Genomic DNA, 24,021 nt, shown 5'->3' on the forward strand with positions numbered 1-24,021 from the left:
GGGGGTGCCCTGTTTTCTATTTTCCTTTTTTATATATTTTCTTGTCTCTTTTTATTTGTAGTTTCTTTTATTTTCAGTTTTATAAAATTACCACTAGTGCCTAATTTGTATTTACCAATAAACTACTACAAGATTAATTCTTAACCCATAATAAAATAGTGTTAGCATTTTATAAATTCAATAGGCATTTGTTTAATTGTTTTCACTATTGTTTTAATTGTTTTAGGGCCTTTAAGCATTTTATCAAAGTTTGGTTTCTCCACCATAATTACCTATGTATTATTTGGTTCACTCAGGACATTTAAATTTTAATATTTGAAAATTTTTATTGTTTGCTCGATTTTGAATTTGAAATTCGAACTAGGTTCCGAACTAACGCGAGTTTATCCACAGTAACCGAGGTGACGTGGCATCATTAGCGGGGATTACTGTAGCTTAATTATCCGGGCGTCACAACGCTGGCAATGCCATCTCGATGAGACCGAGACCCGTATCGGTGAAACCGAATTGCTAGGGTTTCTGACAGGGGCTATGTCATATGAACTCAGTGGCGCCGGATAGAAAGAATCAGTGGGGCCAAGTTGGAGTTTAGGTTTTGGACATATTTGGATGGAGAAAGTGGTTGGGGGTTTTGGAGCAATATCACTAAGCATTTGAGCAAGCAAGCCATTAAGCAACACCTCATCCCCTTTTAATAGTTTTGGTTTTTCTATGGACTCAATGTGATCTTGGTTCACTAAAATAAAGATGAAGAGTCTTGAGCTTTTGCCAATATTTGTCCTTAGCATTTTGAAGGGTCCACGTCTCTAGTCCATGCCATGTCATTCATTGAACTTTCTAAGATATTTATCTTGAAAGGATATTAGTTCAATGAGCTATATGTTCGTATGAATTACCAAAACCATCCGGGGATTAGTTGCACTTTCAGGGGCGCATCAGCACGTCTGATGTATGGCTACGGTCTGAAACCATGGTGGCTCCTTGTCCGCATGGTGCTCAATAGGGTGTGGGGCTCGCGCTCCGTCCGGTGTTCCAACGTTTGGTCGGCCATTGATGGATCTGCCACCTTGTGTTGGAGCTTGGTCGTCGTTGGCCTTTGTGAGGTGAGATTGGTTGTGGTGGATCTCAATGCTTCTTCATAGATGGGCGTGTTCGATGGTGGTGGTTGGTGGTCTTGAAGGCATTCGCATCGGTTGATGTGTGGCGAAGGGTGTGTCCAAAGCTTGGGTGAAGACCTTGTCTCAGCTACGTGTCGTGACCAGCAATGGCAACAAGTGCAAGTGTCGTTGACCTTCATGAAGGCATCGTTGCAACACCCCTCTCGCACAGATCCAATCGCAAGTGCAGTTCCAAGGGGAAACCTTATAATGTGTGATCGAACGATGGTAGCACCTTGGTGTCGTTTTTCCCTTGTTTATGATAGTTTTCACTCGATTTTCAATTAATTAACTGGGCAAGTACTGCTTAAAAAGTCATTTTTTTGCCTCCGTTTCAAAAAAAAATCTAACAAGAGAAAAAAATAGTTGTTGCTATCACTAGTAAAAAAGTACAGAAGTTTTGTTTTAGAAATCATGCAATGATACGAAGGCTTAGCGACAAAAAACAAAAATATCCCTAAATTAGATGTGATCAATGCGAACCAACCCAAAGTCCAGCACCAGCCGTGCATTTCAAGTGCAGGTTTGACACAAGGCCACCAACCAGTTCACAGGTGTGCCCTCGCCTGGCAAGGTGTCGACCCCCGGACGGCAAAAAGAAATCTGACGGCAGAGAATCACCGCAGCTGGCAGAGCGGCCGCACGACAAATCTGAACCCGGCGACAACCGTGACCTTCGCCCTACACTACAACCTCAAGCGGCCATCCGCACATGTCGCTCTCCACCACAGCCGGACCGGGACCGGACGAGCCGGCCATTGTCGTCCAATCAAGGCGCGCACACGAGCGGCTTGCCGAGCCCGGGGCCTTTCCCAACTTCCTCTTCACGTGAACTCATTCAGCCGATGGTCCAGTGCAAAGTCAAGGCCGCCATCACCACGTATCAGCGTCAGGAAAAGGAGAAATGCGTATCGTCCTGTGACTCGGCGAGTTGCTCAACAAACGGGACGAAGTTAGCGTCCTCTCCCTTCCTGATATTCGGAACACCTAGACGGCGTTACCTGCGGCAGGGACGAACAGCTGTTTAGTCAAATATCAGTGGAATTGCGTGTACCGTAGGCCAATCTACGACGGAAAGCAGCGATGGTCATGCTCTGTAGGTCGCAAAATGAAGCGGGGAATTCAAATAGGAAGAAAATCTGAAGAAAACTAGAGCGGGGGGTGGTTGCTGTGAGGAGAATAGGGATAACAACTTGTCTACAAGTATCAAAATGTACTAAAATGCTACTGCAGTTAGGTGATATTCTAGATTAGTTTGTTGGTTGTTTACACCAGAGTTCACAAAGATATATCAAAAGGAACACGTAAAGATAGTAGCAAGCTGGTGAATTTATTTGCTACCATCACATGCAAAGAACCAGTAGACAGCTATCAGACTTACTTTTAAAGTCATCCACGATAGCAACATTCCAGAAACCACACGGAGCCACTTTTCACAACATCGTTGAATTCACGAAATTTAGTATGTGTAAGGTTACACGCATTATTGAAGCCCAGACCTTATATAAAGAGCTGATGGTGGAAGGAGCATCACTTACTGTTGGTAGCATTGCCATCTTCCAAGGAACCTGAGCATTCATCTTGAGCCCAGGCTGCAAGAATGGCTTGTGCTGTAGATCCCAGCAGCAACAAGAACAGCTTGCTGATGCTTCCTGAGAGAGTGAAGAAGATCACCAGGATTCCTGCTTCTTGGTGGGCGTACGCATGGAGTATTGGAAGAGAAGATCAAAGGAGAGCCATTCATGCTCTCAAGGTTGGGACAGCTCTCACACTGGTCTCGCTCTTGTATATACTAGAACCCTTGTTCAAAGGAGTGGGAAAGAATGCAATGTGGGCTGTCATGACGGTTGTTGTTGTGCTCGAATTTACCGCAGGTAATCTACTAGCATCATACTGATTATAATATGTGCCATTTGTGGATGTACTTCTTCGGTTTCTGACAAGTGAGTACTGATCAACAGGTGCAACCATATGCAAAGGTCTGAATAGAGGGTTCGGAACAGTCATAGCAGCATCTCTAGCATTTATCATTGAACTTGTAGCAGTAAGATCTGGAAAAGTTTTCCGTGGTTTTTTCGTGGCATCTTCAGTATTTCTGATAGGTATGCACCGTGTAAAGTTGGAATTCAGGATGGCCTAATTGATAGTATCTTATGCCGTAGCATTTTCAATGACAGGATTCGTGGCAACGTATTTGAGATTCTTCCCAACCATTAAGAAGAACTATGATTATGGAGTGGTGATTTTTTTGCTAACCTTCAATCTGATAACGGTCTCAAGCTTCCGCCAAGAGAACATACTGCCTTTAGCACGAGATCGCTTGAGTACAATTGCCATAGGGTGTGCCATATGCCTCTTTATGAGCCTCTTCGTATTACCAAACTGGTCGGGAGAGGACCTCCACAGCTGCACTGTGCGCAAATTTGAAGGATTGGCAAGATCAGTTGAAGGTGGGTATCATCACATATATGATGCTAACATACTAACTAGTACTCCCTCCGTAAACTAATATAAGAGCGTTTAGATCACTACTTTAGTAATTTAAACGCTCTTATATTATTTTACAGAGGGAGTATTATCTACTAATAGCTTAATCTTTAAATGTAACAAAATATCAGAACTCCGTAGTATCTTACCAAAGAAAAATTGCAGGCTGTGTGGATGAGTATTTTCGAGATCAAGAGAAGCATGATAATATTCTTGATAAGCAGAAGTCAAGAGCTTCCATTCATACTGGGTATAGAGAAGTACTAGACTCAAAATCAAGTGATGAGTCCCTGGTAAGTAAATCACCGTTTGATGCTTCAATCTTCTTATCCTTTTCTCTGTGCAAATGTTTTTTATCAGATTGATGTCATGGATGTCTCTTATTTCAAAAAGTATATGCCCTCAATAATAACAATTGGCCAGGCACACTATGCAAGCTGGGAACCAAGACACTCAATGCAGTGTTACAGTTACCCATGGCAAAAGTATGTAAAGCTTGGATCTGTGCTTAGACACTTCGCATATACTGTCGCTGCACTTCATGGATGCCTCGAATCAGAAATTCAGGTACTGCAAAAAACTTGTGATATAACATGCTTTTCCAGATTTATCTGACATATCAGTATTATTTCAAGCAAAACCATCTTTCTGTAAATAACATGTGCTCACAAAGTTATATTTATCGATGTTGAAGACTCCGACATCCGTCAGATCACTATTTCGAACCCCATGCACTAGAGTTGCACGAGAGGTGACCAAGGTTCTACAGGAGCTTGCAGACAGCATAAGAAATCACCATCGTTGTGCCCCTGATGTGCTGTGCGATCATCTTCATGAAGCACTACAGGATCTAAACTCAGCAATAAGGTCACAACCACGGCTATTTCTCGCCTCAAAACATGGATCTGCCAATAGTCGTATGCTAATGGAACTGAATTCAAGCAAGCATGCCGCCTCAAGAACTGCTCTGCCCTCATTCAAGACTGATACAGCCTCAATATTAGAAAGGAAGAACACAAAAGCAGATCAATCATCAGAACGCAGTGAGAGGAGCACATTAGGGCGGACGCTAAGTAAGATAGCTATCACGAGCCTTGAGTTCTCTGAAGCACTTCCATTCGCTGCTTTTGCTTCGTTACTGGTAGAAATGGTAGTACGACTGGAGCTGGTTATTGAGGAAGTAAAGGAACTGGAAAGGGCTGCAAATTTTAAGGAGTTCACTCGCCATGACCATCTGACCATTGATATCACTTGCAAGGAGGAGAAGAGAAACAATGATGGTGTGCGATTAGGCAGCCACACAGTTTCTCCTGCAGCTGAATAAACACTCATGGGTAGATCAAAGCAGCAGTGTATAGATCACTCTGAAAATAATATGTACTTATTCTTTGGTTCGAAAAAGATGAGGGGTGTGATCTCAATAACTACTGTTAGCATGACATACATTTAGGTGTTATTAAATATTCTCCGCCTATCAATGAGTCGTTTGCAGATGTCCAAGAGATCAGACTTGGAAGGATGTTTAATCTATTAAGTGAATAGTAATTCACCTGTTTTCCAGACTAAGTAAGTAATGATTTGTATCCACATATATCCTTCTCTGACCCGTGTTCCACATTGGATGATTATGCAGCTACTTCCTGCCTAACATCTGGAACATGGTCTAAGGTATAATGGCCAAGCCTTCCTGTGCGATAGAGATTGAGTAATTTGACAGCGACACGTTTATTCCTATCCTCAATTGTTTCAGCAGAAATCCTGAAAGCATTCTGCAAGTGTGTAAACTGGATTTCTACCAATCTTCTTAAATCATTCTCATTTCCTAAATCTCCCTGAAAAGATGCTATGGTCTCAGAAAGCGCTTGACGAACGGCTCTAACGATAAAATCCTGCACACAAATAAAGGGAAGCAATTAAACCACGGCAGCTACCTAATAGTATGCATGTCAGAACCAAGAATTTGATGCGCTTAAAAATCGTTATATAATGAGAAACATATCCATTTTCTAGCATTAATAGTAAGAAACTGCAATATATATTAGGATGTAATAACCTAAAATACTCATCGATATTTACCTGGGTATGATCTGAGGAATACTGCCTTTTAGTATGGCAACTCCTGGTGGGAACTGCATCAGCAAAAGAAGATTTATCTCCATCTAGATTCAGGTTCTCCCACTCCCTGCATTCCTTCCTTAAGTTAAGAATTGTAAGAAGGAATTGTGCAATCTCATACTCCTCTAACAAGGAATCCTTAATTGCTCCTGAAATAGAGGTGCATGCGTCAAATAATAATATATAATGACAAGTGAAACCCTAAACTTCGTAGGAGTCTTTACCTGTCAAAACTAGCCTGGGACCATATTCATCATTAGCAAATATAGGAGATAGAACACCAGGAGTGTCTAACACATATATATTTGGATGACTAGCAACCTGAAAACCAGAAACTTCCTGTTGTTAAGATTTAAATGACACATTACAATCATAGAAATAGTTCCTGAGCCATGGGATATTGATGGTAGCAGACACAAGAAGGTGCAAAAGACAGGCACTGCAGCTATTTCTACAATCAGCATGCTTGAGTGCTGTTGCAGTTGTGTAAAGATATTGTCAGATTATTGGTCAATGTGAACAGAAGTAACCCATATGATGCTTACATTGTACTCGACTGTTAAATAAGAGGGTTTTCCAAATGATTCAGGTAATTCTTTTTCTGTTGGTGAGATAAAGTACTACCGCATGTTCTTAGAAGACCAAAAATCATTTTCCTTCATCCGACTGTACAACACAAGGTATTAAATCACTCAAAATACCTTGTAGCCACTTATATCTCTGGTTTCTCCTGGATGGCTGCTGACAATAGCATGCTTGAGCTTTCCCTTCTCTGAAAGACAACCCAGCCATTGTCACCCAGCATCCAAATCACAATCAAAGCAACCATAGTAATAGGAAAAATAAGGTGCATCAAAAAGCTATTACGAACAGAAAGGCAACAAGTAAACTGCATCACCTGCTGCCCCAATCCTTCCAATTTGATGCATCGCATTGATGATGGCCGACTTGCCAACATTAGGGATACCGACCAAGAGAACAGTCCCTGTGCAGTCGCTCACCCCAAGCTTGACCTCCCTGATCCTCCCACGCACAGCATTCAACAGCTACATTAGAGTTGAAATGAGCCCCAATTAGATACAGGAATCAAATAATAATCACGAATTCCGATGCACTTAGAATGCACTTGAGATGACACAAGCACGGTTCTAACTTCTAACTACCTCATTGATGCTTTCCCTGCAGTGTGAATTGACCGCGATGCACGAGCAGCCCCTTTGCTTCATGAACGCCACCCACTTCTGGAGCAGCAACGGCGATAAATCAGACAGTCAAAAGACAACTTGCGTATGTCAGAACTAAACATATCTGCAGGGCGCCAAGCAGTTGAAATCTCGCCCGTGCGGAGTGCGGGGTTCGTGAATTCGTTACCTCGGTTTCGGACGGATCAGCCAGGTCGGCCTTGTTGAGCGCAACGAGCCGACGCACGTCGGGCTCCTCCGGGGAGCGGCGGTGGAGAAGCTCGAACGCCGAGGTGGCGGGTACCTGCGAGGGAGAGGGAGAATCCACGAGCTTGTGAGTTGTTAGCCGAATCCCGTCTCGTCTGAAAGGTGGAGAGGGGAACAAGAAGGACGGTGGCGGGGGCGGCGAACTTACGCGGGCGTCGCGGACCTCGAGGACGAGGTCGACAAGGGGGAGTCGGGCGCGGATGGCGCGGTCGGCGGCGGCCATATGACGGTTGTACCAGGCGCCGGAGAGGCCGCGCACGGCCGCGCCCAGGCGCCGCGAAAAGGCCTCCGCCGCCGCTGCTCTTGCCATTGCAGACGCCGGACCAGGCGGGAGTGCTTGATACTGCGGTGGGCCGTAGAGCAAGACCCATAAGGATTATCGCGTCGGCTAATGGGGCTTTTCTAGGCTGAACCTATCGTCGTGGGCTCGAGCTCCCAAGGCCACCTGCGCGGTTAGAGTGTCTGCGTTCCACTTAACGCCAAAAAAAAAAAAAAAAACTCAACACATTATACACTCCTCAAAACAAAACAAAAACTTGCGAATCAACCTGTGATTTAGTTGGTTAGGTGGACAGTGGTATCCCCAACCCACCAGGGTTCAAATTCTGGTGCTCGCATTATTTTTGGATTTATTTCAGGATTTTTGGCGATGCGCTTTCAGTGGGAGGAGACGTTCCCGTCGACGACGAGGCACCTACGGTGGCTTCGTAAATCTCAAGATGATATGCCGGCTCAGTCTCTGCTCATAGGGATAGGGTGTGCGTGTGTGCGTTCATAGGGATGAATGTATGCACGTGTATATGAGCGCTTGTGTCTGTACTGATACTCAAAAAAAAACTTAACGCATTACACGATTCTCAAAAAGAACAAAAACTTACCACGTGACACATGTGATAAGCAATCCAAACAATTAAAAAAAATAACACATTATACTTCTATCAAAAAATACTTAACGTATTATACTTCCCTCAACATGAAAGAACTTAAAAAAACGTGTTATACTTCTTTTTGCGAGAAAACTTCCTTCTACTCATCTTCAATCTTGGCAGTACAATGAGCACCAGAAATAATAAAAATTACATCCAGATACATAGACCACCTAGCGATGACTACAAGCATTGAAGCGAGCGGAAGGCACGCCGCCGTCATCGCCCCTTCCTTGCTAGAATCGGGCAAAACTTGTCGTAATAGACAATCGAGAAGTTGTTATGCTAAGGTCCTACAGAACCAGCACAGCAGAACAACAACCTCCGCCGATGAAGAGCAACATTATACTTTGTTCTCACAAAAATAAACTTGGCGTACTAAACGTTTTACTCACACAAAAGAAACTTAACATGTTACATGTTCATGAGTTGAATATGATGTGGAGAGTGATCAATGGATGGATTTCTGCTATATGTGAGCATCTTTATTTTTACATTGTGAGAGAGCCATGTTGATTGGTACTTGTAACATTCAAGAACAGACGGTATTATATCACTCTATACCTGTTTTTGGGGGATTCCTGTGAGAGCTGCTACTTCTTGAGCTTGTGTTGATTTTTTCTTGAAGAGGAAAGGATGATGCGGTAAAGTAGAGATAAGTATTTCCCTCAGTTTGAGAACCAAGGTATCAATCCAGTAGGATACAACGCACAAATCACTGAATACCTGCACAAACAATCAAATAAACTTGCACCCAACGCAATAAAGGGGTTGTCAATCCCTTCACGGTTATTTGCAAAATTGAGATTTGATAGAGATAGATAAACGATAAAGTAAACAATTTTGGTATTTTTGGTTTATAGATCGGAAAGTAAAAGATTGCAAGAATAGTAGATCAGAAACTAAGATTGTAGATCGGAAACTTGTATGATGAAAAATAGACCCGGGGCCATAGGTTTCACTAGAGGCTTCTCTCAAGATAGCAAATGATACATTGGATGAACAAATTACTTTCGAGCAATTGATAGAAAAGTGCATAATTATGATGATATCCAAGGCAATGATCATGAATATAGGCATCACGTCCGTGTCAAGTAGACCGAAACGATTCTGCATCTACTACTATTACTCCACACATCGACCGCTATCCAACATGCGTCTAGAGTATTAAGTTCATAAAGAATGGAGTAACGCACTAAGTAAGATGACATGATGTAGAGGAATTAACTCAAGCAATATGATGAAAAACCCATCTTTTTATCCTCGATGGCAACAATACAATACGTGCCTTGCTGCCCCTACTGTCACTCGGAAAGGACACCGCAAGATTGAACCCAAAGCTAAGCACTTCTCCCATTGCAAGAAAAACCAATCTAGTTGGCCAAACCAAACCGATAGTTCGAAGAGAATTACAAAGATATCAAATCATGCATATACGAATTCAGAGAAGATTCGAATAATATTCATACATAAGCTGATCATAAATCCATAATTCATTGGATCTCGCTAAACACACCGCAAAAAAGTATTACATCAAATAGATCTCCAAGAACATCGAGGAGAACATGGTATTGAGAATCAAAGAGAGAGAGAGAAGAAGCCATCTAGCTACTAGCTATGAACTCGTAGGCCTGTGGTAAACTACTCATGCTTCATTTGTAGGGCAATGGTGTTGATGTAGAAGCCCTCCATGATCGAATCCCCCTCCGGTAGGACGCCGGAAAAGGCCCCTGGATGGGATCTCACGGGTACAGAAGGTTGCGGCGGCGAAAAAGTGTTTTCATGGATGCCTCTATTGGTTTGGGGATATATGGGAATATATAGGCAAAAGAATTAGGTTAGAAGGTGCACAAGGGGCCCACAAGGGTGGGGGGCGCGCCCTACCCCCTGGGCGCGCCTTCCGTCCTTGTGGTTTGGTCAAGGTTTTCGGTGGCGGTTTGGTCATGGGCCGCGAGTTCCGACTCGGCGCGCTCACTTTCGTCGCCGACGACTCCGCCTGGCTCCCGGAAGCCCCCCTCGACGTCGAGGCTCTCCTGATCTGTGCTTCGTCGCACTTTCACGCGAGTGCCTGCAGTGTCCTCCTTCAGCAACCGTCGACTCCATATCGGTCGGCCCTCACGTCACCTTCTCACTCCACTGGACGCCGTCGCAAGCGATCTGGTCGGTCGCGGCTCCAGCGGTGGGTGAAGCATGCGGTGGCTCGTCAAACGGCCACCCCCCAAGTCGCGGCAATCGAGCCCGTCGAGTTTCGCTGCGGTTCAGTCGACCCGTCGACTGATTCTGCAGAAATGTTTTCCGAGAACGGGAGCTATGACTCCGCGGCAGAAGTTCTCATGGTCGATACCCGTCGCAGCCCACCTGGGTTTCGCCGCAGCGGCGGCGATGGTGACGATGATGGCCCATCGTTCGGCCACAAAGAGTACCAACCTCAACCTCTCAACTCGTAGTAGAGGGAAGAGATGCACTGCCGCAACATGGAGGCCCTCCAGACCCCCATCATAGGGGAGATCGCCGAGGCTCGGGCCTTGGAGGCAATGCACCTGGCCATGCTGGCTGAGCGCACTCGTTTGGAGAATCTCCAACATTCTCTCGATGAGCGTGCTCGTCGACTGATACCCGAATCCAGTCGACATCCACGACATTTGTTTCCACCGTAAACTCAGGTATTCTGCACTCCGATCCAGAATCTTGCAGCTGCTGCGCGTATCGCATAGTCTATTCAGTCGTCCCATTCAGAAGCTAGAAGAGGTTTGGAACATATCAGAACGCTGCTCCGAGCAGCAGGAGACCTGAACTCCGCCGTTTCTTAGTCGCGGAGCAGGATCCACAGCAGATCGGTAAGGGCAGATACTGTTCAGTTGGCACACAGTCTTGGGTCTCCTTTGCGACGTGAAGATCGTGATCACCGCCAAGATCGGCACCTGGGAAGAGCTCATGGAGAGTATGATCATGAGTACGCCCGCAACAACCACCGTCGAGCGCCTTCGCCCCTTCCGAGGGACGGGTCGTACGCGCCCCGGCGGTATGATGACAGGCGTCCGTATGGTAATGACAGCTGAGTTCCAGTCGACCCAAGAGAGCCTGGCTTCGACGCAAGGTCATTCCTTGTTCAGGGTTTGGTCGACCGGAACAGGGCATACAGAGAGGGGCTGGATAGAGACAGTCCCAGCGGAAGCAGGGTCCACGTTTCTGGCCTTGAGTGTTTCGGTAGAGCCATCAGAGCCGCTGAGATCCATCACAACTTTAGATTGGTGACTAGTGTCAGTAAGTTCACAGGAGAATAAAAGCCCGACACTTGGCTCGAAGACTACCGAGTGGCTGTGCACATTAGTGGCGGCAGTAATGAGGTGGCCATGAAGCACCTCCCTCTGATGCTTGAAGGTTCTGCCAGGGCCTGGCTGAATCAGTTGGCCCCTGGAAGCATTTTGAGTTGGGATGAATTGGCCCGAATGTTTACCAGAACATTTGAGGGCACCTGCAAGAGACCTGTTGGTTTGCCAGAATTGCAGCATTGCATACAGAAATAGAATGAGACCTTGAGGGATTATATTCAAAGATGGATCACTTTGCATCACACAGTGGAGAATGTATCTGGTCACCAAGCAGTCTGTGCCTTTAAAGAAGGTGTTCGCTACAGAGATCTCAATCTGAAGTTCGGTCGGACCGGAGACATGTCTCTGGCTCGGATGATGGAGATTGCCACTAAGTATGCTAACGGCGAAGAAGAGGACTGACTCCGGAGTAGCAAGAACAGACCAGTGACCCAGGACACCGGAGGAGGAAATTCCAGTCGGAAGCAGAAGCGAAAGGCTGAGGCAGCAGGCCCTGCCGAGGCAGCAGTTCTGAACCAAGGAAAGTTCAAGGGGAAGCCTAAAGGGCCCTGGATCCCTAAAAAGTGAAGGATCAAGCAGGAAATGATGTGATGGATTTGCCATGTCATATACATACCAAAAAAGATGAGGAGGGGAATCTGATTCTCCCCAAGCATACCACTCGACAGTGTCGACTCTGATACGTCTCTGTTGTATCCATAATTTTTTATTGTTCCATGCCAATATTATTCAACTTTCATATACTTTTGGCAACTTTTTATACTATTTTTGGGACTAACATATTGATCTAGTGCCCAGTGCCAGTTCCTGTTTTTTGCATGTTTTAGGTTTCGCAGAAATCCCATATCAAACGGAGTCCAAACGGGATAAAAATGGACAGAGATCATTTTTGGAATATTTATGATTTTTGGGAAGAAAAACCAATGCGAGACGGCGCCCAAGGGGGCCACAAGGCAAGGGGCGCACCCCTGATCCTCGTGGGAACCCTGTAAGTCGGTTGATGCTCTTCTTTTGCTGCAAGAAAGCTAATTTTCGGAGAAAAATCTGGGCGAAAGTTTCAATCCAATCGGAGTTACGGATCTCCGGATATAAAAGAAACGGTGAAAGGGCAGAATCGAAGAACACAGAAAGAGAGAGAGACAGAGAGACAGATCCAATTTTGGAGGGGCTCTCGCCCCTCCCACGCCATGGGAGCCAAGGACCAGAGAGGAAACCCATCTCCCATCTAGGGAGAAGGTCAATGAAGAAGAAGAAGAAGGGGGGCTCTCTCCCCCTTGCTTCCTGTGGCGCCAGAATGCCGCCGGGGGCCATCATCATCATCGCGATCTACACCAACAACTTCACCGCCCTCATCACCAACTCTTCCCCCCTCTATGCAGCAGTGTAACCTCTCTTTTACCCGCTGTAATCTCTACTTAAACATGGTTCTCAATGATATATATTATTTCCCAATGATGTATGGCTATCCTATGATGTTTGAGTAGATCCATTTTGTCCTATGGGTTAATTGATGACCGTGATTGGTTTGAGTTGCATGTTTTATTATTGGTGATGTCCTATTGTGCCCTCCGTGTCGTGCAAGCGTGAGGGATTCCCGGTGTAGGGTGTTGCAATATGTTCATGATTCGCTTATAGTGGGTTGCTTGAGTGACAAAAGCATAAACCCGAGTAAGGGGGTTGTGGTGTATGGGATAAAGGGGACTTGATGCTTTAATGCTATGGTTGGGTTTTACCTTACTGATCTTTAGTAGTTGCAGATGCTTTCTAGAGTTCCAATCGTAAGTGCATATGATCCAAGAAGAGAAAGTATGTTAGCTTATGCCTCTCCCTCAAATAAAATTACAATACTGATTACCGGTCTAGTTATCGATTGCCTAGGGACAAATAACTTTCTCGTGACAAAAAGCTCTCTACTAAAACTAACTTAGTTGTGTCTTCATCTAAACAGCCCCTACTTTTTATTTATGTGCTTTTTATTATCTTGCAAACCTATCCAACAACACCTACAAAGTACTTATAGTTTCATACTTGTTCTAGGTAAAGCGAACGCTAAGCATGCGTAGATTTGTATCGGTGGTTGATAGAACTTGAGGGAATATTTGTTCTGCCTTTAGCTCCTTGTTGGGTTCGACACTCTTACTTATCGAAAGAGGCTACAATTGATCCCCTACACTTGTGGGTTATCAGACTCCTAATCTAGAGCTTCAGAGAAAGCCAACCTAATGAAAAGGACAAGGAGTCTGATAAGGAGGAAGACAAAGAGGATGATGGTGGTTACCCCAATGTTAATGCCACCTTGGTGATTTTTGCTGATCTCGAGAGCAAAAGTCGACTGAAAGTCATTAACAGAGAGGTGAACATGGTTGCTTCGGCAACTCCAAGATATTTCAAGTGGTCAAAACCCCTATCACATTCGACCAGTCCGACCATCCACCGCACGTTGCTACCCCTGGGCGGCAAGCATTGGTGGTCGACCCAGTTGTTGGGGGCACCCGACTGGCCAAGGTTTTGATGGATGACGGCAGTGGTCTGAATATATTGCGCTGAGGCCCTCTGGGGGATGGGCATTCTGATGTCCAAACTCAGTGAGAGCAACATGAGATTTCATGGCATCATTCCAGGAAAGAAAGCTGATTCACTCGGTCAGATCACTCTTGATGTGGTTTTCGGTGATTCTCTGAATTACCGCAGGGAAAAGTTGACGTTTGAGGTAGTGGATTTTGAAAGTGCCTATCATGACATTCTAGGCAGACCTACTTATGCTAGTTTCATGGCTCGACCGTGCTATGTGTACCTCAAGTTGAAGATGCCTGGCCCTAAAGGCGTAATCACGGTCTCTGGAAAATGGCAGAGAGCAGAGGATTGTCTTCAGAACGGTTCGAAGATCGCTGATGAGAGTATGGCCGCAGTAGAGTTTCAAGAATATCATAAGATTGCAGATCCGAGTGATTTGCTGCGTGCCAAGAGGCCTGCCTCGGAGTCCGCATTTCAGTCGGCCGGTGAGACCAAGCCAGTCCACATTCACCCGACCGACCCCAATGCTGCTCCGACCCATATCTCAATGACACTCGACAACAAATAGGAAGAAGCGTTCATCCAATTCCTCTGTGAGAACTGGGACATCTTTGCATGGAAGCCATCTAACATGCCAGGTGTACCCAGGGGGCTGGCTGAGCACTATTTGCGAGTCGACTCAAAGGAAAAACCTGTTAAAGAGCATCTCCGTCGGTCCGCTGCAGAGAAGAGAAAGGCGATTGGTGAGGAGGTGGCTCGGCTTCTGGCCGCCGAGTTCATCTGTGAGATATACCACTCTGAGTGGCTCGTCAACGTTGTTATGGTCCCCAAGAAAGATAAGTCACTTTGAGTGTGTATTGATTTCAAGCACATCCATCAGGCCTGCCCGAAAAATCATTTTCCTCTGCCCCGCATCGACAAGATAGTTGACTCAACTGCGGGATGTGAGCGACTGTCCTTTCTGGACGCTTATTCCGGGTACCATCAGATCCGACTGTATGGACCCGACGAGATAAAGACAGCTTTCATCACCCCATTCGGGTGTTTTTGCTATGTTACTATGCCCTTTGGCCTCAAGAATGCTGGCGCCACATTTATGCGCATGATTTAGAAGTGTCTGCTCACTCAAATCAGTCGGAATGTGGAAGCATACATGGATGACATAGTGGTTAAGTCACGCAAAGGTTCTGACCTGTTGACTGACCTTGCTGAAACCTTTGCCAACTTAAGAAGATATGATATCAAGCTCAATCGATCAAAATGCACATTCGGAGTCCCCAGTGGAAAGTTGCTCGGTTTCCTTATTTTCGAACGAGGGATCGATGCGAACCCAGAAAAGATTGGCACAATCCTCCGAATGAAGCGCCACGTGCGTGTGCATGATGTTCAGGAGCTTACTGGTTGTTTGGCCGCGTTGAGTCAATTCATCTCACGCCTCGGTGAAAAGGCACTGCCTCTTTACCGACTGGTGAAGAAGTCTGACAAGTTCGAGTGGAACGATGAAGCTGAAGCAGTATTTGAAGAGCTCAAAGCCCTGCTTTCCACCCAGCCGGTGCTTGCCGCTCCATTCAGCAAGGAGCCCTTACTGCTTTACATCGCAGCCACTGGACAGGTTGTTAGCACAGTGCTTACGGTCGAGCGGGAAGAAGAAGGCAAAGCCTTCAAAGTTCAGCGCCCTGTGTATTATATTTCAGATGTCTTGACCCCGTCCAAGCAGAGATACCCTCATTATAAGAAGCTTGTTTATGGGATTTACCTAACCACGAAGAAAGTTGCACACTACTTTTCTGACCACTCAGTTTCAGTCGTTAACGATGCTCCATTGTCAGAAATTCTTCCTTTAGATATCAAGTTTGAGGCAAAGAAGGCCATCAAGTCTCAAGCAATTGCAGATTTCCTCGCAGAGTGGATAGAACAACAACAGCCGACTCAGGTTCAACCGGAACATTGGACTATGTTCTTTGATGGATCCAAGATGTTGAATGGCTCTGGTGCAGGAGTGGTTTTAGTGTCCCCACGAGGAGACAAGATCAGTTATGTCCTCCAGATTCACTTTGATTCTTCAAACAATGAAGCTGAGTATGAGGCACTATTATATGGGTTGTGTATGGCCATTTCACTCGGCGTCCAGCGCTTGATGGTCTACGGCGACTCAGACTTAGTGGTTAATCAAGTAATGAAGGAATGGGACGTCAGGAGTCCAGCAATGACCGATTATTGCACTGCAGTGAGAAAGCTAGAGAAGAAGTTTGAGGGGTTAGAGCTCCACCACATACCCCGAATCAAGAATCAAGCTGTTGATGATCTGGCGAAGATAGGTTCCACTTGGAAGCTGATACGTCTCCAACGTATCTATAATTTTTGATTGTTCCATGCTATTATATTATCTGTTTTGGATGTTTATGGGCTTTATTTTATACATTTATATCATTTTTGGGACTAACCAACTAACCGGAGGCCCAACCCATATTGCTGTTTTTTTGCCTATTTCAGTATTTCAAAGAAAAGGAATATCAAACGGAGTCCAAACGGAATGAAACCTCCGGGAGCATGATTTTTGGAACGAACAAGATCCGGAGAACTTGGAGTGCAAGTCAAGAAACAACCGGAGCCTCCACGAGATAGGAGGGCGCCCCCCCTATAGGGCGCGCCCCCTGTCTCGCGGGCCCCTCGGGCGGCCACCGACGTACTTCTTCCTCCTATATATACCTACGTACCCCGAAAACATCCGGGGGGACCACGAAACACAATTTCCACCACCATAACCTTCTGTATCCGCAAGATCCCATCTTGGAGCCTTCGCCGACACTCTGCCGGAGGGGGAATCAACCATGGAGGGCCTCTACATGAACATCCTTGCCCCTCCTATGAGTTGTGAGTAGTTTACCACAGACCTATGGGTCCATAGTTATTAGCTAGATGGCTTCTTCTCTCTTTTTGGATCTCAATACAATGTTCTCCCCCTCTCTTGTGGAGATCTATTCGATGTAATCTCTTTTTGTGGTGTGTTTGTCGAGATCCGATGAATTGTGGGTACGATCAGATTTATCTATGGATATTAATTGAATCTTCTCTGAATTCTTTTATGTATGATTGAGTTATCTTTGCAAGTCTCTTCGAATTATCGGTTTGGTTTGGCCTACTAGATTGATCTTTCTTGCCATGGGAGAAGTGCTTAGCTTTGGGTTCAATCTTGCGGTGTTCTTACCTAGTGACAGAAAGGGTTGCAAGACATGTATTGTATTGTTGCCATCGAGGATAACAAGATGGGGTTTATATCATATTGCATGAGTTTATCCTTCTACATCATGTCATCTTGCTTAATGCGTTGCTCTGTTCTTATGAACTTAATACTCTAGATGCATGCTGGATAGCGGTCGATGTGTGGAGTAATAGTAGTAGATGCAGGCAGGAGTCGGTATACTTGTTATGGACGTGATGCCTATATACACGATCATGCCTAGATAATCTCATAACTATGCGCATTTCTATCAATTGCTCGACAGTAATTTGTTCACCCACCGTAATACTTATGCTCTCGAGAGAAGCCTCTAGTGAAACCTATGGCCCCCGGGTCTATCTCTTATCATATTTGCTTTCAATCTACTTTTATTTGCATCTTTACTTTTTGCATCTATATTATAAAATACCAAAAATATATTTATCTTATCATACTATCTCTATCAGATCTCACTTTTGCAAGTGGCCGTGAAGGGATTGACAACCCCTTTATTGCGTTGGTTGCGAGTTCTCGTTTTTTTTGTGTAGGCGCGTGGGACTTTTGAGAAGCCTCCTACTGGATTGATACCTTGGTTCTCAAAAATTGAGGGAAATACTTATGCTACACTTGCTGCATCACCCTCTCCTCTTCGGGGAAAACCAATGCTAGCTCAAGACGTAGCAAGAAGGATTTCTGGCGCCGTTGCCGGGGAGGTGTTCGCTCAAGTGAAGACATACCAAGTACCTATCACAAACCCATCTCCCTCGCATTTACATTATTTGCCATTTGCCTCTCGTTTTCCTCTCCCCCACTTCACCCTTGCCGTTTTATTCGCTCTCTCTCTCCCAATCTCCTCCTCTCTTTCTGCTTCCCATTTTTCTGTTTGCTTGTGTGCCTGTTTATCCTTATGGCTTTGCCTAAAGGTCCTGACCACCTCCTCAGAAGGATGGATGAGATTGAATCAAATATTAGAAGCTTTATGAATTTGCAATTTGAGCATAATAATTTCTTTAGAAAAGAGCTTAAGGAACAAAAAAGTTTTTTGGGGTTTCTAAACAAAGAGCTTGATGATATGAATAAAGAATTCTATGGTGTTAACGCTCAAATTACCCGGCTTGAAAATGCTATAGCCAAAATTTCTGACAAGCAAGCGACCTTAGTCAATAAGATGGTCGCTAAACCAGAAAAATTACGTGAAAATAATGATGAGGATCTTAAAGTTATTGATGTGTCTCCTATTATATCTATGTTTTGTAGTATGAATTTTGATGATTATGGGACTGATGATGAATCAACTTTGCCTAGAAGGCGTCCCAAGAATTCAGAGTCTTTAGATCTTAATGCTAAATTTGGTAAAAGTGAGATTGGAGAATCCTCAACTTCTAATAATGTTGAACCTACTATCTCGGATTTCAAGGAATTTGATTATGATAATTGCTCTTTAAAAGGTTGTATTTCCTTGTTGCAATCTGTTGTTAATTCTCGTCATGCTTATAGTCAAAACAAAGCTTTTACCAAACATATTGTTGATGCCTTGATGCAATCTTATGATGAAAAACTTAATTTGGAAGTTTCTATACCTAGAAAACTTAATGATGAGTGGGAACCTACTATAAAGATTAGAATTAAATATTATGAGTGTTTTGCTTTGTGTGATTTGGGAGCTAGTATTTCCACGATTCCGAAAACTTTATGTGATATTCTAGGTTTCCATGATCTTGAAGATTGCTCTTTGAATTTGCACTTTGCGGATTCCACCATTAAAAAGCCTATGTGAAGGATCAATGGTGTTCTTATTGTTGCAAATATAAAGTTGGTGCCCATAGATTTTATCGTTCTTGATATAGATTGCAATCTTTCTTGCCCTATTATTCTTGGTAGACCTTTCCTTAGAACGATTGGTGCGATTATCAATATGAAAGAAGGGAACATTAGATTCCAATTTCCCTTAAATAAAGGCATGGAGCACTTTCCAAGAAAGAAAGTCAAATTACCTTATGAATCTATCATGCGTGCTACTTATGAATCAAGTGCCAAAGATGGCACTCGTTAGATCTATCTTCGCTTTTACGCCTAGCTAGGGGCGTTAAACGATAGCGCTAGTCGGGAGGCAACCCAATTTTCTTTATGTTCTTTGTTTTTGTTCCTGTTTAGTGTTAAATTTTGTTTCTACTTTCTGTTTAGATGTGTTCTTATCTTTTGTTTAGTGTTTGTGCCAAGTAGAACCTATAGGATAAACTATGATGATGGTTGATTTGATTCTGCTGAAAAACAGAAACTTTGCGCTCATGAGAAAAAATTCAATAAATCACAGAAACGTGATTTTGCATTGATTCTTTTTGATGATGATCAATAAACAAATTTTCCAGTACGTCCATTTTTGATAGGATTTTTTGAGTTCCAGAAGTTTGCGTTAGTTACATATTGCTACAGACTGTTCTGTTTTTGACAGATTCTGTTTTTCGTGTGTTGTTTGCTTATTTCAATGCATCTATGGCTAATAAATTAGTTTATAAACCATAAGGAAGTTGTAATACAGTAGGTTTAAGACCAAAATAAATAAATAATGAGTTCATTACTGTACCTTATGTGGTGGTTTTGTTTTCTTTCACTAACGGAGCTTATAAGATTTTCTGTTGAGTTTTGTGTTGTGAAGTTTTCAAGTTTTGGGTAAAGCTTTTATGGACTATGGAATAAAGAGTGGCAAGAGCCTAAGCTTGGGGATGCCAAAGGCACCCCAATATATTCAAGAATAGCCAAAAGCCTAAGCTTGGGGATGCCCTGGGAAGGCATCCCCTCTTTCGTCTTCGTTCATTGGTAACTTTACTTGGAGCTATATTTTCAGTCGCCACATGATATGTGTTTTGCTTGGAGGGTCGTGTATTATATTGGTCTTTGCTTGTTAGTTTACCACAATCATCCTTGCTGTACACACCTTTTGGGAGAAGCCTATTTTATTAGAATTTGCTAGAATACTCTATGTGCTTCACTTATATCTTTTGAGCTTGATAGTTTTTGCTCTATGTAGGACCTTGAGAAGAGGTGTCTAGAGGGGGGGGGGTGATTAGACACTAAGTACCAAAGTTGCAGTTTTTAGCCTTTTTAAAACTAAGTGGAGTTTAGGCACAAGTTTAACATTCACAACACATAGCAAGCAAGCATGCAAAGAGTATATGAGCAGTGGAAAGTAAAGCATGCAGCTTGCAAGAATGTAAGGGGAAGGGTTTGGAGGATTCAAACGCAATTGGAGACACAGATGTTTTTGGCGTGGTTCCGATAGGTGGTGCTATCGTACATCCACGTTGATGGAGACTTCAACCCACGAAGGGTAACGGTTGCGCGAGTCCACGGAGGGCTCCACCCAAGAAGGGTCCACGAAGAAGCAACCTTGTCTATCCCACCATGGCCGTCGCCCACAAAGGACTTGCCTCACTAGCGGTAGATCTTCACGAAGTAGGCAATCTCCTTGCCCTTACAAACTCCTTGGTTCAACTCCACAATCTTGTCGGAGGCTCCCAAGTGACACCTAGCCAATCTAGGAGACACCACTCTCCAAGAAGTAACAAATGGTGCGTTGATGATGAACTCCTTGCTCTTGTGCTTCAAATGATAGTCTCCCCAACACTCAACTCTCTCTCATATGATTTGGATCTGGTGGAAAGAGGATTTGAGTGGAAAGCAACTTGGGGAAGGCTAGAGATCAAGATTCATATGGTAGGAATGGAATATCTTGGCCTCAACACATGAGTAGGTGGTTCTCTCTCAGAAATGGTAAGTTGGAAGTGTAGGTTTAGTCTGATGGCTCTCTCCATGAATGAAGAGGAGGTGGAGGGGTATATATAGACTCCACACAAAATCTAACCGTTACACACAATTTACCAAACTCGGTGGGACCGATTCAACAGACTCGATCGGACCGATTTAGTAAACCTAGTGACCGTTAGGATTTTCGGTGGGACCAAGATACAACTCGGTAGGACCGATATGGTTAGGGTTAGGGCATAACGTAATCTCGGTGAGACCGATTACACAAACTCGGTAGGACTGATTTTGGTAATTAGCTAACGAGAGAGTTGGTCAGGCAAACTCGGTTGGACCAATTATCAAACTCGGTGGGACCGATTTTGGTAATGAGTCAACCAGGAAGTTTGCATTGTAATCTCGGTAGTACCGATTGCTCAAACTCGGTGAGACCGATTTTGATAATGGGCATACACAGAGAGATTACAATCCCATCTCGGTGAGACCGAGATCCCTATCGGTGAGACTGATTTGCCTAGGGTTTGTGGTAGTGGCTAAGACATCAAAACTCGGTGGCGCCGGATAGAAAGAATCAGTGGGGCCGAGTTTGACTTTGGGTTTAGGACATATGTGGATGTGAGAAAGTGGTTGAGGGTTTTTGGAGCATATCACTAAGCACATGAAGCAAGAGGCTCATTAAGCAACACCTCATCCCTCCTTGATAGTATTGGCTTTCCTATAGACTCAATGTGATCTTGGATCACTGAAATGTAAAATGAAGAGTCTTGAGCTTGAAGCTTGAGCCAATCCTTTGTCCTTAGCATCTTGAAGGAGTTCCCACATCCTTTAGTCCATGCCACTCCAATGTTGAACTTATCTGAAATATACTAGATAAAAGTGTTAGTCCAACAAGAGATATGTTGACATTAATTACCAAAACCACCTAGAGAGCACTTGTGCTTTCACTCTAGCGCTTCACTTATATCTTTTAGAGCATGGTGGTGGATCAATTTTGAAGAAATTGCTAGTCTCTCATGCTTCACTTATATTATTTTGAGAGTCTCTTAGAACTGCATGGTATTTGTTTTGGTTATAATTTGGTCCTAGAATGATGAGCATCCAAGTTGGGTATAATAAAAACTATCATAGAAAGTGAATTGGATGCTATGATCAATTTGATGCTTGATAATTGTTTTGAGATATGGAGGTAGTGATATTAAAGTCATGCTAGTTGGGTGATTATGAATTTAAAGAATGCTTGTGTTGAAGTTTGTGATTCCCGTAGCATGCACGTATGGTGAACCGCTTTGTGATGAAGTTGGAGCACAATTTTATTTATTGAATGTCTTCCGTATGAGTGGCAGTCGGGAATGAGCGATGGTCTTTTCTTACCAATCTATCCCCCTAGGAGCATGCGCGTAGTGCTTTGGTTTTTGATGACTCCTAAATTTTTACAACAAGTATATGAGTTCTTTTGACTAATGTTGAGTCCATGGATTATACGCACCCTTTCACCATTCCATTATTGCTAGCCTCTCTTGTGTCGTGCAACTTTCGCCGGTACCATACACCCACCCACCATATACCTACCTAAAAACAGCCACCATACCTACCTATTATGGCATTTCCATAGCCATTCCGAGATATATTGCCATGCAACTTTCCACCGTTCCGTTTATTATGACACGTTTCATCATTGTCATATTGCTCTTTGCATGATCATGTAGTTGACATCATATTTGTGGCAAAGCCACCATCATAATCTTCATACATGTCACTCTTGATTCATTGCATATCCCCGTATACCGCCGGAGGCATTCACATAGAGTCATATCTTGTTCTAGCTTTGAGTTGTAATTTTTGAGTTGTAAATCCATAAAAGTGTGATGATCTCCATTATTAGAGCATTGTCCTAGTGAGGAAAGGATGATGAAGACTATGATTCCCCCACAAGTCGGGATGAGACTTCGGACTTTACAAAAAAAGAGAAAGGCCAAAAAGAAAAGGAAAGAAAAAGAGAAGGCCAAAGAAAAAAAGAAAAAAAAGGAAAAAAGAGAAGAAGAAAAAAAAAGAGAGAAAAAGAGAGAAGGGACAATGCTACAATTTCTTTTTCCACACTTGTGCTTCAAAATAGCACCATGATCTTCATGATAGAGAGTCTCATATGTTGTCACTTTCATATACTAGTGGGAATTTTTCATTATAGAACTTGGCTTGTATATTCCAATGATGGGCTTCCTCAAAATGCCCTAGGTCTTCGTGAGCAAGCAAGTTGGATGCACACCCACTAGTTTTCTTTTGTTGAGCTTTCATCTATTTATAGCTCTAGTGCATCCGTTGCATGGCAATCCCTACTCACTCACATTGATATCTATTAATGGGCATCTCCATAGCCTGTTGATACGCCTAGTTGATGTGAGACTATCTTATCCTTTTTTTGTCTTCCCCACAACCACCATTCTATTCCACATATAGTGCTATGTCCATGGCTCACGCTCATGTATTGCGTGAAACTTGAAAGAGTTTGAGATTATTAAAGTATGAAACAGTTGCTTGGCTCGTCATCGGGGCTGTGCATGATTAAATACTTTGTGTGATGAAGATAGAGCAACAGCCAGACTATATGATTTTGTAGGGATAACTTTCTTTGGCCATGTTATTTTGAGAAGACATGATTACTTTGCTTAGTATGCTTGAAGTATTACTATTTCTTATGTCAATATGAACTTTTATTTTGATTATTTGGATCTGAACATTCATGCCACATTAAAGAAAATTACATTGAGAATTATGCTAGGTAGCATTCCACATCAAAAATTCTTTTTTTATCATTTACCTACTCGAGGACGAGTAGGAATTAAGCTTGGGGATGCTTGATACGTCTCCAACGTATCTATAATTTTTGATTGTTCCATGCTATTATATTATCTATTTTGGATGTTTATGGGCTTTATTTTATACATTTATATCATTTTGGGACTAACCTACTAACCGGAGGCCCAGCTCATATTGCTGTTTTTTTTGCCTATTTCAGTATTTTGAAGAAAAGGAATATCAAACGGAGTCCAAACGGAATGAAAC

At 43.6% G+C, this 24,021-nt stretch overlaps 2 protein-coding genes across 9 annotated transcripts; one reads left to right on the forward strand and one right to left on the reverse strand.

Annotated features, from left to right (window-relative positions):
• Positions 1-1,504: 1,504 nt before the first annotated feature.
• On the reverse strand, positions 1,505-7,576 carry LOC123123352 (DAR GTPase 2, mitochondrial). Of its 8 annotated transcripts, none has more exons than XR_006460597.1 (12): positions 7,356-7,574; positions 7,131-7,244; positions 6,923-7,000; positions 6,658-6,805; positions 6,461-6,531; positions 5,984-6,080; positions 5,721-5,908; positions 5,195-5,533; positions 4,119-4,214; positions 3,794-3,982; positions 2,696-3,563; positions 1,505-2,158 (listed from the first exon to the last, which is right to left on the reverse strand). XR_006460597.1 is itself a non-coding variant. In XM_044543863.1 (8 exons), exons 1-8 carry the CDS (start codon positions 7,515-7,517, stop codon positions 5,270-5,272), a joined length of 1,122 nt encoding a protein of 373 aa, XP_044399798.1. In that variant the 5' UTR covers positions 7,518-7,573; the 3' UTR covers positions 5,188-5,269. The 8 variants fall into 8 exon arrangements, 1 of the variants encoding a protein (XP_044399798.1); XR_006460596.1 differs by having other exon boundaries at positions 2,696-3,568; XR_006460603.1 differs by having other exon boundaries at positions 2,696-3,093; positions 3,414-3,568; positions 3,794-4,214.
• Positions 2,758-5,235, forward strand: LOC123123342 (aluminum-activated malate transporter 12). Its single transcript, XM_044543839.1, has 6 exons — positions 2,758-3,031; positions 3,119-3,259; positions 3,335-3,607; positions 3,810-3,937; positions 4,068-4,211; positions 4,339-5,235. Exons 1-6 carry the CDS (start codon positions 2,758-2,760, stop codon positions 4,966-4,968), a joined length of 1,590 nt encoding a protein of 529 aa, XP_044399774.1. The 3' UTR covers positions 4,969-5,235.
• Positions 7,577-24,021: the final 16,445 nt, after the last annotated feature.

Source organism: Triticum aestivum, chromosome 1B (assembly GCF_018294505.1).
Source record: "Triticum aestivum cultivar Chinese Spring chromosome 1B, IWGSC CS RefSeq v2.1, whole genome shotgun sequence".
Taxonomy (NCBI): Eukaryota; Viridiplantae; Streptophyta; class Magnoliopsida; order Poales; family Poaceae; genus Triticum; species Triticum aestivum.

What these genes read in the sequence shown, in the direction of transcription:
- LOC123123342 (XM_044543839.1), top strand. Translation starts at nt 2,758, where the DNA reads ATGGCTTGTGCTGTAGATCCCAGCAGCAACAAGAACAGCTTGCTGATG. An exon ending in TGTGCTCGAATTTACCGCAG is followed by an intron (nt 3,032 to 3,118) that starts GTAATCTACTAG and finishes ACTGATCAACAG; the next exon opens with GTGCAACCATATGCAAAGGT. An exon ending in GCCTCGAATCAGAAATTCAG is followed by an intron (nt 4,212 to 4,338) that starts GTACTGCAAAAA and finishes TCGATGTTGAAG; the next exon opens with ACTCCGACATCCGTCAGATC.
- LOC123123352 (XM_044543863.1), bottom strand. Translation starts at nt 7,517, where the DNA reads ATGGCAAGAGCAGCGGCGGCGGAGGCCTTTTCGCGGCGCCTGGGCGCG. An exon ending in TCGAGGTCCGCGACGCCCGC is followed by an intron (nt 7,245 to 7,355) that starts GTAAGTTCGCCG and finishes TCTCCCTCGCAG; the next exon opens with GTACCCGCCACCTCGGCGTT. An exon ending in GCAGGGAAAGCATCAATGAG is followed by an intron (nt 6,806 to 6,922) that starts GTAGTTAGAAGT and finishes ACTCTAATGTAG; the next exon opens with CTGTTGAATGCTGTGCGTGG.